This window comes from Ipomoea triloba, chromosome 10 (assembly GCF_003576645.1).
Source record: "Ipomoea triloba cultivar NCNSP0323 chromosome 10, ASM357664v1".
Taxonomy (NCBI): Eukaryota; Viridiplantae; Streptophyta; class Magnoliopsida; order Solanales; family Convolvulaceae; genus Ipomoea; species Ipomoea triloba.
Genome location: NC_044925.1, coordinates 21,276,267 through 21,291,993, shown reverse-complemented (window position 1 = coordinate 21,291,993; position 15,727 = coordinate 21,276,267). Strand labels below are relative to the sequence as shown.

The window sequence follows — 15,727 nt, the reverse complement described above, 5'->3', positions numbered from 1 at the left end:
CCTTGAAAAGTATTTCAAGCAATTTGTGAAAAGATTTTTTTTTTTGTTTTCTTTTTTGCTTCTATAATTTTAGAGTTTAAAGTCACCGTAAACTTGGATTCATAACTTTCATTTCCGACATAAATAGTACTCTATTTATTTTTTTCAAGATTTTATCATTTCCGACCACATGCCCTATGAAAACTCACTTGAATCCATTAACTACCTTGCATGTAACGGTAAAAATATCTTTTAACAATGCCTAAACATAAATATATATAAAACAAAAGGAAAAAAAAATAAGAAAAAACAAATTTCTTGTTCTCCTTCTCCCTTCTCCCTTCTACAACGAGTGAATAACCATACTGAGAAATCAAAGAAAATTAAAGTCAAGTATCCACTCTAAAGGTCGATATGACAAACACTTCTTCAATATCACCGGATGTTATCTATGAGCTCAGAGCCTTCATGTTTCATCCCCATGTCCTAAAGCATTTAATGGGCTTTTATAGGGCGTGAGGGAGACGCATGCCAGTACGTTGGCATGGCGTACACATGGCACATATGCACTCGCCCCTTATAATGGTTTCGTTAAGTATTACACATTTAATCTATAATTACATGCACTCATTAACTATAATTGAAATGTGCTAAACTACTGCTTAGATGCAAGAAGAAAAGAAAGAAGAAGATGATTAGTTTTCAAATGGAGATGTTTGAAGAGACATGCAGTTTTACTGAAGGAATGAAGACTACAAAAATGAAACCAACCACATCCACAATTTCTTTAAACGGTCATGAGAAATTATCAAGTTCAAAAGCAGCAAAAAAAAAAGGCAAAAACTGGTGTGAGACGGGTCGGGTCGGGTCAATATGTAGCTGTAACACTTATACGCACAAATGTCATACTTATATGCTCAAATGTAATACTAATCAGGAATCAAAATTTTGTTACTTATAAGTGTAAATGTAATACTTTTAAGGGAAAATACAATACTTTTACATTTCGATTTAAAAGTATTACATTTTCCTTCAAAAGTATTATATTTTCCCTTATAAGTAAGGAAAACTTGTCAACATTACTTATTATGAAAAATGTAATACTTTTTCTTTTACAAGTAACAAATTAAAAATTGTATTCCTGATTAGTATTATATTTGAACATATAAATATGACATTTGCACATATAAGTGTGACATTTAGATGGTGTTTCGGCCCGACCCGACCCGTCTCACGAATAAGGATCCGTGAGACGGTTTCACACAAGTGTGACCCAAAAAAAAGGCAAATAACAAACTTTTTTATTTCATTTTCTTTGGTCCACCAATGACAAGCATTAACAACATATATATATATATATGATAAATACAAATATACAATGCAACCTTTTATTTGAGCATCCAACATTAATACATTATACAAAGTATAGTACAGAAATAGAAAACTGATACAACAAACAGAAACGCACGCAGGGCAGGGAATATGACCCAAACCTTTGTTTTTATTGTTTTGTAGAATGTAGAGACAATTAGTGGAGATGCTTAACAAACCATTTCAACAAATCCTCATGAGCCTCTTCAGCAGCCTTCACTGCTACTTTATCATCCTCATCGTACCTCACGGTCCAACCATGGGTGACGCCAGCAAATATCTTCACCAAGGAATCAACCTCAGGCTTAGCCTGCAAAGCAATCTCGAATTGCTTCACAACTTGTGCGGGTGTTGTTTCATCATTTTCCGCTCCTAGTATCGAAATGGGAACCTTCACATCTGATGATGCATTATGATGATTACGTTAAAATTGTATGGAGCAATAAATTTTAATCATTTTAGTATTTTATTTGCCTATTGTACCTCAATTTATTTAATGTTGTCACATCAAGTATTGACACATAGAAAGAACAACAAAAACCTTTTTCTTCAATACCTTGAATGTCATCTAAAGTGACAAATGCAGGGTGCAATAGGACGGTGGCTTCCACACATGGGATCTTGGCTAAATCCACGGCTGCCTTTCCTGTTAAGTATATACTCTTTATTGATATAATGATATGATAGTTGCGTTTGCAAGAATGGTGTTGTCAAAATCTATATATATAGTAACGACGATAGATATATATGATTCAATTTAAATTTCACGAATCATCATGATTAGAATTTTGATGATATCATGTTATAGTGATTTATTTTATGGTTATTAATTTTAACTTGTTATATATAAAGTTAAAGAGTTATTAAAAATTATTATAAATATATATTGTTGTGCATCCTTACAAACATTATTAGCAGATTTTGGTATTAAATGAGATGAGAAGATAGCATATCTCCAGAACATACACCTCCAATTCCAACCTTAGTGACACCTCCAGCCTTCAAATCTTCAATCACTACTTTTGCATCCTTACAAACATTATCCTATGTATACCCACATCAACATGAGAGTTTTAATTTGATTGGTCACAGAATCAGATAATCTAAACTAATTTAAAATGATACTACGTATTTGTTTGTGACAAAGCAAACGTGTAACTATTGCCCGTCCAAGGGTATGTATGTACGGAATAAAACCCATTGTGTAACTACATACACAGAAATTTAAACTAACATTTTCAAGTTAACTAATGAAGTAGCTAAGTATGATACTCACAGCAGCATGATCTTTTAGCCATACACCGATAGGCTTATCACCATTCTCAACATATGGATCTCCATGAAAGAAATCTGGGACCACAACATAAAATCCAGCATCTCCAACTTTATCTGCCAATTTTCTATAATAACGATGAAATCACAATATTATTGTGTGATGAGAATTCTTGATTGGTTTCGATCCGTCTAAATTAAATTAAATACGTAGATTAATGTTGCGATGAGTAATGTCCATACCTCAAGTTTGTTGCTTCATATCCTGCACACAAAAAAAATGTAGCTACACATAAGAATCACACCACAAAACAATACATATAGAATCATAATTAAGTGAGAACCAATCTTAATCTGCGAACTTTTGAAAAAAATTGAATGCGTAACTCAAAGCATGCATGCATATATATATATAATAATAGGCCATGACCCATACTAGTTAATATAATGGCCTCAAAAGACAACATTAAAAGTGTCACATGCATACCAAAAACATCAGAGACGAGAAGGACAGCAAGTTTGGAATGAGAAGGTCCAGAAACGTAGCAATTTAGGCCTCCAAGTTGTTGAACCTTCCCAGCCCCATAGCTGGAGCACCGCTTTGGTGGGTTTGCAATGCAATGGGGAGAAGACATTATATTATGCCTTTAATTTGGGACTATATATGTGGCTTTTTTGTTCTTAGGTGGGGTATATTGTATTGATTTGCATACTCCTTGCAAGCACGTACACATACTATATATAGCAATGATTGGAGATTAGATTATATAAATTAGGTGGAAAATCGTTGTGTTGTAGCAATTTACAAGTTTGGAATCATCTTAAACAAATGCTATTTCCCATCTACTGTTTGATTTTAATTTCGTGTAGTGTTGTGTAGGAAGATATGTGTCAGATTTTATAGATTCACATACTTTATATAGCAATGATTGGAGATTAGATTATCTAATTAAATTAGGAGGGGACCCTCAATTCCATCGGCCAATGTTATAAACTTACAACGTGTTTGGTTCATGGAATAAGTCGGGAATGGAATGCTAGGATAGATCTATTCCATTGTTGGTTTCGTTTGTGTAAATGAATTAACGAGAAAATTAATTTAATTTAAATTCTTTGGAATATTAATTTCAATTTTTGATTACTGTAGTGGAATAATCTATAATCTATACTATTAATAAAAACAATATCATCAACTTTAACTTCCCGCCCAAAACACTCCTATACTGTTAAGGTTTGCATAATATTTTAAAATATAGTAATACGATTCCTATTCGCAATACAATTGTGAATTGTACATTACAATATGGTAATACAATTCCTAATAAAATATATTCTTCCCTACGTGCTACGTTTCTATTCGTGATATAATTCTAGATTAAAATTACTAATCGTAATAATACAGTACATATATTTCCCTGCAATGCAATCTATACTATTAATAAAAACAATATCCTCAACTTTAACTTCTCGCCCAAAACACTCCTATACTGTTAAGGTTTGCATAATATTTTAAAATATGGTAATACAATTCCTATTCGTAATACAATTGTATATTACAATATGGTAATACAATTCTTAATAAAATATATTCTCCCTACGTTCCTATTCTGATATATTTTTGTTTATGGCTTGATACCAGCATGATGATGTGAATTTTGAGAACATAGAAATAAGGTCGAGACATGCTTATATGCTTGAATGGTCTTACCTCAAAGTTACTACCCACTATCACACAATATTTTATGTTGTATGTTAGACTCAAGGTTACTAACTACTCACGATAGTCAGAGACTTGTTTTATATGTATGAAATATTGACAAAAAAAATTAGGCTTTAGATGTGAGCTTTACTTATACATACCTGGGAATTTGAAACATTTTGAAATTTAGTGATTGGTAAAATCAATATGTTTTACAGTTTGACTATCAAAACTAATTTTATGGAAAAAAATCACAGAATATATACATGTAGATTATAAAATTAAAATTTCAGTGTCAATATTGTTATGACTCAATGATTTGATTACATTAAAAGTGATTTTTTAAAATTTCAAGCTCAAGATATGGCACGCTTGATGAGTCGCAGCTGGAAGGTAAGTGTCCGCTCGCCGACTTTAGATGTCGTTGATCAAATTAATTAGTACATGTGTGACATGAATATTGCAAAAGGACGAACATATTTAAGTTGTAACTTTTTGTGTAAGACAGAACCAGACGGTGAAAATCTATTAGAAGTACATGCTCCTAAATTCTTAAATAGTTTGAGATTGTATGATTTTCTTAATCATTCATTGACATTAATTAAAGGTCGGTGCACCTGTTATGTTATTGCGGAAGATAAACCATTCTCTTGGTCTTTATAACGGTGTGTGACTCATCATCACAAGATTGGTAGATCACATTGTTGAAACAAGATTAGTTAATGAGACATATGAATGAACCGTAGTTCTTATTCCTCGAATGTCTCTCACTCTTTCTGATTCATCTTTAGGAGTCATCATCATGCCATATTTAGGAAAAATAATACTTTCCTTTTTCGAAGTGTTGTTGGCAGTTGGACTCCTTGAGAATAAATAAAAAGGTCATCCTATTTTTATTATTGATCACGCCATACTTAGCCTCCAAAAATAAAATGGTTGTTGCCAAGGACCTTGTGGTCCAATGGCATTAAACCCTTCCCTTTATACGGGAGGTGGTGGGTTCGAGCCTCAGTATTAGTAATACTGACTACTGACTCTTATGCTTCAATAAGAGGTCATCCTCTTCTTTAAAATAGCCTTAACCACGCCATTTTGCTCCAAGAGGTCATCCTCATCCTCATCTCTAAAAATAATTCCTTACTTGAGTTAGCCTCTAAAATCATTTGTGAGAGAACCCATTTATGGTTGACTTCAATTTTGACCTTTAATTGCAACATTCTCATCTTGAATTAAATTAATTCTTTCAAATAATTAATTCGTGTAATTCGAACCATGATCAATCTCCAAATTATTCTCAAATTGTAAAGTGGAAGCGAACGACTTACAAGTATAAATTAAAATTTATACTCTTGTAATTTCCACTTAATTGACTAGGCTTGTACTCGGCGTAATTCCTATACTAGACTCAAAATAAAATTGGGGGTCTAATATTACATTTTTGGTTCATCAAAACAATTACAATATATTCCTAACAACTCTCGATAGAGCTACATAGAGTTGTCCAGGTAAAAAACATGTTTCTTTAAAAATAGTCCAACATTAGACCAACTTTATCCATGACTTTTATTTATTGTCATTGCATAAGACAACATTAGTGTGAACTGTCTCCTTTCAAACTTAAATGGCAACCGCGGATCTGATAGTGTCATTGATAATATAAAGATTAACACATGAGTACCCACATTTTTTCCACATAATATCTCCGCTTCAACAACATGCGCTGCAATTCTTTGTGAAGAAGTTGTCTTATCCAACAATATGCCAACATTCTCTAAAAAAAAATGATATTAATCAACGTATTGCAACAATTCATATTACTAAATAATGTGCATAAAATAATATCATAACATATGATTTCGTAAATAAAAACATAACAATAAATAGTTGAAATAGAAATATTACATTGTATTGTTACAAATTATGATTGTTATTAAATTAATACACAAAAAAAAGAAATATGACGTTTCTTATTTTAAATTTCAATAATAAGATTACATATATATGATGCTCATTTATTGATATGTTTTTGGTTATTATTTAATAATTATGTTTATTTCCAATGATAAAATTATGAGCATAAATAGCTATAATTAAAATAAAAAAATCATGTTTAAGATGAGTCATTATTAAAAATAATAAACTATATTATTTTTATAGGAGCATATACACATTCTTGTCTACAACTAATGTGACATTATTCCCTATAATTTATGTAGAATAACAAATTAACACTACAATAATGCCAATTATAAGAAACAAACTCATGGCAATATATTTTGTACTACTAACACAAATGAAAGATGAATAATAATACTCTATAGAATAATACTACTCACAATAATCAAATAAAAAAAATATTACTAACACTAATTCCATTACTAATAAAAATAAAATTACTATTCTTTTTGGGTAATAAAATAACAAATTAACACTACACAATAATGTCAACTATAAGAAACTAAGTCATGAAAATATATATTGTACTACTAAGAAAGATGGAAAATGAATATTAATACTAAACACAATAATATTATTCAGAATACTAAAATAATAAAGAAAATAAAACTAACACTAATTCCATTACTAAAAAAAAATTAAGATTATAAAGCCAATGGTTGAAAGATTTTTTTAAAATTATACAACGAATCTATTATTCAAACGAAATTCATTAAATTAGTAATTGAGCTATACAATATAAAATTACATTCATAAATTCAATATTTAATAATACTAATTTCTTTAATTAATATAATAGCATATATTATTAATTATTCTAATCTAATAATATATGTAGATATATTTATACTAACTAAATCAGGCCAAACCAGCCCAAATAAGCAATTTACATATATAAAAATATATATAGCCCAAATCACTAACTCAAGAATTATGGCCAATACCCGACCCACTAAGTCCCCCTATAAATACCCAAACCCACCCAGACAAACCCAGGCAACCCGCCCTACATCCCCGTCGTCTCCTTCGCAAACCCTACCTGAAACCCTCGACAAACAACAGAAATGGAAACCATGCCAAATCTCTCACCCAAACACCAAATAAAACCTACGCTTGAAGCAAAGTACACCAAAATTCACTCAGATTCGTTCATTTTTGCCGATTCAAAGCACTACACAGATGAATAGAAGGCTTCTACAACAATTAGTTTGCGGCAGAAATAGAGTCTTCAATCATAGATTAGGAAAGATAACACCCCATCAGGTAGCATATTGTTTATTTTACAATCTTTCAATGTAGTTTGACCTAAATTCTGATAAACTCTAACAAATTCCTTAATCAATTTTGTTGATAAATTTACAGGATATTATTTTCAAAAAACGCAGAAGGATCGGATTTCGAATCTAAAAAGGAAAACACAACAACGAAATGAAGGTAAGTATTTTACTGCATAATTTAAGATTTATTTGTCTGAATAATCAAATCTGTGCAGTTACTATGTGTATGTAATATTTACCTTTTAGAGATGTGCAAATTTTTACGTCGTGACAATATATTTCTTTGCCTCAAAATCTATTTTACTGTATTAATAATACTGAATATTGATTGAAATTTTTTTCACCTAACTAAAAAAAATGTTGTTTGGCTTTAAAAAATGAGCATATAACACAATCACTGTATATTTAGCATTACATTTAAAAATTATATTCTCTAATGTTTGCAAAACATAGCAGTGACAAAATTCTTAAACATATGGTTTGTATAGCATTCTGAACAGTACTGTGATGTAAAAATGGAAGTACAAAAAAAAAACTTACCACACCATACTTATTCAGTAAACTGTCTGCTGAAACTCCAACTATGTAAGTTCTCTTAAAGAAATGCTGAATTGGAGTTGACAAAGAACGGTTTAAATGTGACACAAAATAATCCAGCAAATGTAAATCTCTCCGGATAAAGAAATGCTGAATTGGAGTTGACAGAGAACGATCGGATTATAGGCGGATTCGTGCTCATTTATGCGCGGTTGTACAATGCTGAGTTTGGAATCCGTGTAATCCTGTCTGGATTCTTCTGCTCTTTGTGTCATTAATTCCATTCCATACCAAGCAAATTCCATATGCGCTTTTGAGTCGCGATCTTAAGAATCAACTGCCAATTGTCGCCAAAGGTCTTTAGAGCGGTTTTGTATTTTTGTCTTTTGAGTTTTGAAGAGGAGGGCGTTGGTCGTTGGAGATGACCTTGCTGGCACGTTCTTAATTTCTCGGATATTTTATATTTTTTGAAAATAATAAAGATTAAATATCATTTTTGTCCTGACTATCATAGGTGGAACACTTTTTTTTGAGTTAATTCCAGCAATGATCATCCGACTATGTTGATTTTCTAAAATCAGTCTCTGACTTTTAATTTGGACAATTTAGGTCTCTTGACTTTCAAATTCTTTCCAATGTTGGTCCTTTCGTCAAATTTTGGTTAAGTTAGATCAAATGAAGGAGTAAAATTATCTGTTCACCTGTTTATTGTATTATTGCTCGTATTTCTCTTGTCCTATACGATGTATATATCCATATAATCTCTTCGACTGAGATTATATTCATATATATAGCGTATAGGACAGGAGAAATACGAGTAATAATACACTATAACAGGTGAATTGACAATTTTATCCATTCATTTGACCTCAACTTAATCAAAATTTGACGAAAAGACCAACATTGAAAAAAATTTGAAAGTCAAGGGACCTAAATTGTCCATATTAAAAGTCGGGGACTGATTTTAGAAAATCAATATAGTCAGATGATCATTGTTGGAATTAACTCAAAAAAAAAGTGTTCCACCTATGATAATGACAAAAATGATATTTAATCTTTTATTATTTTCAAAAAATATAAAATATCTGAAAAATTAAGAACGCGCCAGCAAGGCCATCCCCAACGACCAACGCCCTCCTCTTCAAACCTCAAAAGACAAAAATACAAAACCGCTCTAAAGACCTTTGGCGACAATTGGCAGTTGATTCTTAAGATCGCGACTCAAAAGCGCATATGGAATTTGCTTGGTACGGAATGGAATTAATGACACAAAAAGCAGAAGAATTCAGACAGGATTACACGGATTCCAAACTCAGCATTGTACAATCGCATTTCTTTATCCGGATCAATGAGCACGAATCCGCGTATAAACCGATCGTTTTCTGTCAACTCCAATTCAGCATTTCTTTATCCCGATTTACATTTTCTGTATTTTGAGGGGAGGGCTCTGTTTGCGTGCTGAGAATGATGGCTTCTACTGCACCTCTTCCGTCACAAAAGGAGCTTGACGAAATGCTCATTCAGTCTGGAATTCAGCTCTCTACACCTCCTTCATCCACTGCCGAGCTTCTCAGCCTCCTTGAAGTAATTTTTTTTTTCCTTTTCTTTTGCATATAAAGGTTCAATTATGCTTGGATTGGTTTTCAATTTTCATTGATGGGATGTCTTCACCAGGCAAATGATTATAAAATTTTAGGGTCTCTTTTCCTTTTTTTTGCTGAAAGGATCAATTCTTATGTTGTTATTCTGTCTGCGTTTTATTTAGAAATGTTTATGCTTTCTAGTTTATTCATATCTCTGATTTTAGGATCTGACATGTTTGTATCTCATATATATATATATGATGTCCCTTCCTTGAGCATGGGACATAAATTTATTTTGATGAAATTATCAAATTGCCTGGACATTATTTGCTTACTAGTGTTGTTTTAACTCTTTTGTTGCGTTGCATTTTCTTTTAGAAAGTTGAATCGGAACTGAAGAGCATAGGGCAAGACCCTTTAGAGTCGACGAGAAATGTACTTAAACCAATTAAAAAAGCACTGATTGAAAGGAAGCTTCTGAGACATTCTGATAAAATCATTGAGGTTTCTGTTGCATCTTGTATCTGTGAAATTATGAGAATATCTGCACCAGTTCTACCCTATGATAATACAGAAATGGAGGTATTTAATACTTTATTTGTTCAAAACCTTTTTCAGTATTTTTTTTTATTATTTATTTCTACCTGAGCATTCTAACATATATCATATATGTGCATCTATGTTTAAAAAGTATCATCTTTTGGTTCTCAGGTCGTTTTCCATCAGATTATAGCATCACTGGAAAAGTTACATTACGTTGATAGTAACTACTATAGTAAGGCTCTGAGAGTTCTTGAAGCCGTTGCTAAGTACAAGTTGTGTGTGAGGCTACTGGATTTTGACTATGTGTTAGCTGTTAACATTTTCCAACTGTTTCTCAAAATCATCAGGTATTTTCTAGCTGTTCATATCATATACTCCCTCCGTCCCTAATTGTTTGTCTCATTTACTTTTTGCACGGTTTTTTAATACAACATAACAAATGATACTAATTTTCCAATTTTGCCCTTCAAAAGTAGGTGTAATTTGTACAAAGTACAATTGTACTTGTCTCATTAATGGTCTAAAAAGTTGAAAAGTCAAAAGGGTAAATTGGGAGATGTAGAATGATAGTTATGTTCAATTTTAGAAAGAGGACACTATTTTGGGACAAACTAAAAAGGTAAGTAAGACAGGTAAAATGGGACGGAGGGAGTAGCATATAATTTTGATATTTTCTCCACCAAGTCAGTTTGCTTCCTTGGATGCTTACACACTATAATATAATATTCTGCTACATTGTACATTTGTACTCTTTAATGAGTCTAGAATTGACCCTTCACTTTTGATCAAGCCTCAAGCATACCAATGCTGTATTAAGAGACATGGTAGACATCATGTCTCAGCTCATAGAAGAAAGGGATGAGGTCTCAATTGATTTTCAAGTATCCATTCTTGATAGCCTCAGAAAGAGAACTCTGGTAATAATCAGTTTGCAAATATTGATGCTATCTCCAAACATTGTTTTCAATTATTTGATTAACTCGGTATGTTTTTATCTAGGCTACTGCACCTTGTTCAACACTATTGGGAAAAGAAGTCTTGGAAAAGTGTCATGCCAGATTGAAGCCTTGTCTTTTACAATTAATGACAGATATGAACATGAATTTGGATGATTATTGCAATGTACTTGGCTCAGTAAGGCATACTATTGCAAGAAGTTTGGAATTGAGTTGAGTTGGGTTGATGTTCTCAAGCTTCAAAACTTTGTTATCTATTATCTCCTGGCAGTGGAATGTTTGGTAGTAAATAGATGCAATAATTTTAAAATCATAGAAGCATTTGTCCTTAAAGAAGTCTTTTATGCACTGTCTAGATTTGAGTAGTGTGCATAAGTCATGGGCATCTGCATGTTTTATGCTGTCACTTGCAATTATACATTGAGATATGATGAGAATATTCTTCTGTGTCTGTGTGTTTGTGGGAGGAGGTTTCCTTCTAATGGATAACAGTCTAATGTTTCATGAATGATCAGGTTGAAAATGCTGGTTCTGTACCATCTGTAAAAGACCATCTGCGCTTTGTTTCAGATGCCACTCTTACAACAATAACCTGAAACCTGATGGGTTGCATTTGTTCAGTTTGCTAATCATTTCAACTTCAGTTTGCAATTGGTTTGCATCTCTTTATTGAATTCTATTAAAACTTAAAATTTGCAGTGAAAATTTGAGCTAGCATATCTTCTTTTTATTCTTTTTTTTTTTTAAAGAATAAAGGTCAAATAAGCTATTGAACTACACACAAAATTACAATTAGACCATCGAACTCAAAACGATTGCAATTGGGTCCCTGAACTACACAAACACATGCAATTAAGTCCAAATGAATCTGTTTACCTACAATTGTGATGACGTGACTGTTATCAATTTTTAAAATGATTTTAATTAAAATAATTAAATAATAATAATAAAATTATTAAAAAAAAAAACACAAAAGAACTGCCTCGTCTCCGGCAGTCTTCGTCTCTACTGCCAGGGAGACAAAGGTCCGGCCTTCGTCTCTTGGCCATGTAGACGAAGATCGGACCTTCATCTACATGGCTAGGAGACGAAGGTTGGTCTCCCTGGCAATTGAGACGAAGGTCTACGTCTTCGGCCATGGAGACGAAGACCGCCGAAGACGATTCATCTCCGGCAATTCTTCTTGTTTTTTTTTAATTTAATTTTATTATTATTATTATTATTATTATTAAATTATTTTAGTTAAAACTATATTCAAAATTATTTAAAAAATTAATAACCGCCACATCAGCATAATTATAGGTAAACATGTCAATTTAGACTTAATTGCATTAGTGTGTGTAGTTCAGGGGATCCAATTGCAATCTTTTCGAGTTCGATGACCTAATTGTAGTTTTGTGTGTAGTTCAATAACCTATTTGACCTAGGGTGTAAACGAGCCTAGCCGAGCTCGAGCCTAGGGTGGCTTGAGCTCGAGAATTGATGCTTGAGCTCGAGCTTGCCAATTCTCGAGCTGCTCGAGTTCGGCTTGAGCAGCTCGATTGGTCGAGCTCGAGCTCGAGTTCAGGCTCAAATTCAAGTTCGAGTCCGATTTTGAGCTCGAATTTAACCTATTTGATTTTAAATTCATGTTTCAATTAAAAATAAACTACTCCGTATATATATATATATATATATATATATATATATATATATAAATAATTAGAGCTCGGTATAGGATATCTTACTGGTAAATCCTGTCCTCAATTAATGTACCCCAAGAAAATAAAAAATTAGAAACTTAGTATCATATTCTCCTTCTGCAACCAGTGCATTCTAGACATATGTTGAACTTGGGTATCTCAGTAGTAAATCCTATCCACCATAAGTGTACCAAAAAACCCTACATAAAAGGTTAATACTATAACTCATTCAAAAGCTCTGGGTATGCAATTGGATCAATGTATGAACCAAAATCCGATTGACAAATATAATCAAAGCTGAAATACGTCCTACCTTCAATTGAATTCAAGCTACTCATACACTTATTGATATCACCAAATACATCCAATGTTGGTGCTAAAATAGTACGACCATTTACATATTCCAAATCACAGTACCATAAGAAAACATATGGAATATACTATTAACTATTCTTGTAATTGGATCATCTTCTGCTATAATAAATTATCTTTTGAGATTTCAATATTTGCAAAACCATCATTAGTCGCACATGTCTCACCATCACATACAACATCAATCCTTTTGAAAAAATCATCTATTTCTTCAAGGTATCAATATTTCTCACTCTTTGTAATCTTAGGTGGGTGTATTCGATCAAGACTTTTAAAAACTTTCAAATACTTTTAAAGTGATAGATTTTAATTGACTTTTGTAGAGTTTTTGTAGATTTTCCTAGAATCTTTTAAATTTTTATCAACTTTATAAGAGTTTATAAATATCCATAGAACAAACATTAATGAGAGTTGCGCCTCACGCAACTCTCGCGCCCAGGTTGGCGTGTGCATTGCACGTGCCCGCCTGGGCGAGTAATTATAATTTTTTTTTGTTTTTTGTTTTATTTTTTTTTCCTTTTCATTTTTTTCCTCTTCTCCCACTTTCTTTCCTAGTCATACCTGCAAATCCTCCTAAAAAATTCGCCACTATTGAGGAAGGTCTTAGGTGCATGTATAATTTCATTGGTCAAGTATATTGAATTTTAATATTTAATTTGATATTTGTATATTTGGAAGGTAGTTTTGGGGGGCGGGGGAGGAATGGAAGAAGTTTATTGACAAAATCTCTTGGCTATATCAGTATAAATATGAAGAATATAGTGCTAAAGATATTATGAGTCAATAAGTCGTCACACATTAGTTCCTAATTATCAATCATTATACAACGATAACGGTCTACTTTGTAAAGTGGCCTGGTGCCTCTGATATAATGTACATTTTTAATATATTAAATGTTTATTTTTAATACGTTGAATGTGCATTTTTTAAAGATTCATTATTTATGTGCTGAATGTTTTTTATTTGATATATTACAATTAATGAATTTTCAGTATATTAAAAATTAACATTTATTCATAGTCTATATTGCAACGTGGAGTGCATGGTATAACTTGTCCCTAGCTATTGGTTAGTTTGTTACGCCCGGTTATGTGAAATTTAATTATATTTGGAAAAATTAGGAAGGAACAAGCAGAGAGACAATGAATTGTGTTTTTGAACTTCGTTCTTTATCAATGATATTTCAGGTATGCTTCCAATTAGTTTTTAAAATCATTTTTTGCCTAATGATAAATTTTACATGTGGTATTAAAGACTAATTTAGACAATTTCATTTACGAATAAATTTGACCTATAGATAGTGTAGTCACTAGACTTGTCTTTGGTCTCTTTTACCAACTTTATTATCTTGTGATAAATCTTCAAAGGATGTTTCTTCACGCTGTCTCTATTTTGTTGCATCCTCACTATTAGGTATACCTTAATATTTTCACACATCGTCATAATTCCATTGTCCCTGAACTGTAAGATTGAGCTATTCCATGATTCACATAGGTTGTTTAATAGAATATCACAATTTGGAAAAGAGCTAAAGAAAACCCTGTTGTAATGATGTGGTTCCCTCGCAGAAACCTAATCAGCTGCTTTGGGATTAAGTTTTCTCAACTCTTCCATTCTAGTCAAGTATTCAAGTACAATAGTGGCTCTACAAGTTGCCAACAATTGTTGCTTTAATAATTGCCCTGAGAATTCATCTTTAACAAAATTAAAATGCATATGTCTCACACAAAACCTATGTTCTACTCCTGACAGTTGTTCCTCTACAGTAGGCAACAAACCTTTTTGCTTGTCTGAGATGATGGTCCAAGCATTAAAATTTTTTGAAATTTTCAAACCTTAGTTTAACAATTCTAAAAGCCATGCCCATATCTCTTCAAGTTTCCCCTCTACAATGGCAAATGCAATTGGGAACATTGCATTATTCGCATCAACACCAACTGCAGTTAACTAATTTAACACCTAACCCTTTCAAAACTTAGCTTTGCTATATAAAACAATATATTATAAGCCTTTGTCTTTGATATTTTTAGGCTAATTTAATATTTATTTTGTTAAATTAAAAATTTTGGCATGTTTAATCTAGTATGTAATCTAATTCTAAAGTTTATTATTAATTAATTGAGTATATGCTTACAACATCATCTTTAGTTCACGGAATGAATTTTGAAAGAATATGAATGTTATTTCATAAGGAATGTAATAAATACGGAATGAATTCTATTCCATTGTTTGATTTGCTCAATGAATAGACTTCAGAAATTGTATTACACTATTTTATTAATTTAAGAAATATTAATGGAATAAGTATTCAAAAGACATAAAAATCATTTATATTAAATGTATATGTGTGTGCGCAAATAACAACAATAACAAGTATTATTATTATTATTGTTAGTAATGAATTATGTGTGTGTATGTATGTATATGTATGTATGTATATATATATATATATATATATATATATATATATATATATATATATATATATATATATATATAT

General features: G+C 31.7%; 2 protein-coding genes across 4 annotated transcripts; one reads left to right on the top strand and one right to left on the bottom strand.

The window, feature by feature from the left end:
• Positions 1 to 1,337: 1,337 nt before the first annotated feature.
• On the bottom strand, positions 1,338 to 3,325 carry LOC116033491 (endo-1,3;1,4-beta-D-glucanase-like). Its single transcript, XM_031276236.1, has 6 exons — positions 3,110 to 3,325; positions 2,866 to 2,887; positions 2,627 to 2,750; positions 2,306 to 2,394; positions 1,907 to 1,998; positions 1,338 to 1,749 (listed from the first exon to the last, which is right to left on the bottom strand). The coding sequence occupies exons 1-6, from the start codon at positions 3,255 to 3,257 to the stop codon at positions 1,508 to 1,510; spliced, it is 717 nt and encodes a 238-aa protein (XP_031132096.1). The 5' UTR covers positions 3,258 to 3,325; the 3' UTR covers positions 1,338 to 1,507.
• A 3,943-nt stretch (positions 3,326 to 7,268) lies between these two features.
• Positions 7,269 to 11,712, top strand: LOC116032527 (sister chromatid cohesion protein pds5-like). 3 transcript variants are annotated; one of them, XM_031275127.1, is made up of 7 exons: positions 7,269 to 7,540; positions 7,640 to 7,711; positions 9,592 to 9,675; positions 10,053 to 10,256; positions 10,386 to 10,564; positions 11,008 to 11,134; positions 11,217 to 11,712. In XM_031275127.1, the coding sequence occupies exons 2-7, from the start codon at positions 7,706 to 7,708 to the stop codon at positions 11,388 to 11,390; spliced, it is 774 nt and encodes a 257-aa protein (XP_031130987.1). In that variant the 5' UTR covers positions 7,269 to 7,540; positions 7,640 to 7,705; the 3' UTR covers positions 11,391 to 11,712. The 3 variants fall into 3 exon arrangements, with proteins under 3 accessions (XP_031130987.1, XP_031130988.1, XP_031130986.1); XM_031275128.1 differs by lacking the exon at positions 9,592 to 9,675; XM_031275126.1 differs by lacking the exons at positions 7,269 to 7,540; positions 7,640 to 7,711 and having other exon boundaries at positions 9,088 to 9,675.
• The last annotated feature ends 4,015 nt before the right edge of the window (positions 11,713 to 15,727 follow it).

Bases quoted from the DNA above. Each gene is read 5' to 3' on its own strand.
- LOC116033491 (XM_031276236.1), bottom strand. From the start codon at position 3,257: ATGTCTTCTCCCCATTGCATTGCAAACCCACCAAAGCGGTGCTCCAGC. The intron at 1,999-2,305 runs AGATATGCTATC...TATATACTTAAC, and splicing joins ATTGGAGGTGTATGTTCTGG to AGGAAAGGCAGCCGTGGATT. The intron at 1,750-1,906 runs GTATTGAAGAAA...ATGCATCATCAG, and splicing joins CACTTTAGATGACATTCAAG to ATGTGAAGGTTCCCATTTCG.
- LOC116032527 (XM_031275126.1), top strand. From the start codon at position 9,556: ATGATGGCTTCTACTGCACCTCTTCCGTCACAAAAGGAGCTTGACGAA. The intron at 10,257-10,385 runs GTATTTAATACT...TTTGGTTCTCAG, and splicing joins ATGATAATACAGAAATGGAG to GTCGTTTTCCATCAGATTAT. The intron at 11,135-11,216 runs GTAATAATCAGT...GTTTTTATCTAG, and splicing joins GCCTCAGAAAGAGAACTCTG to GCTACTGCACCTTGTTCAAC.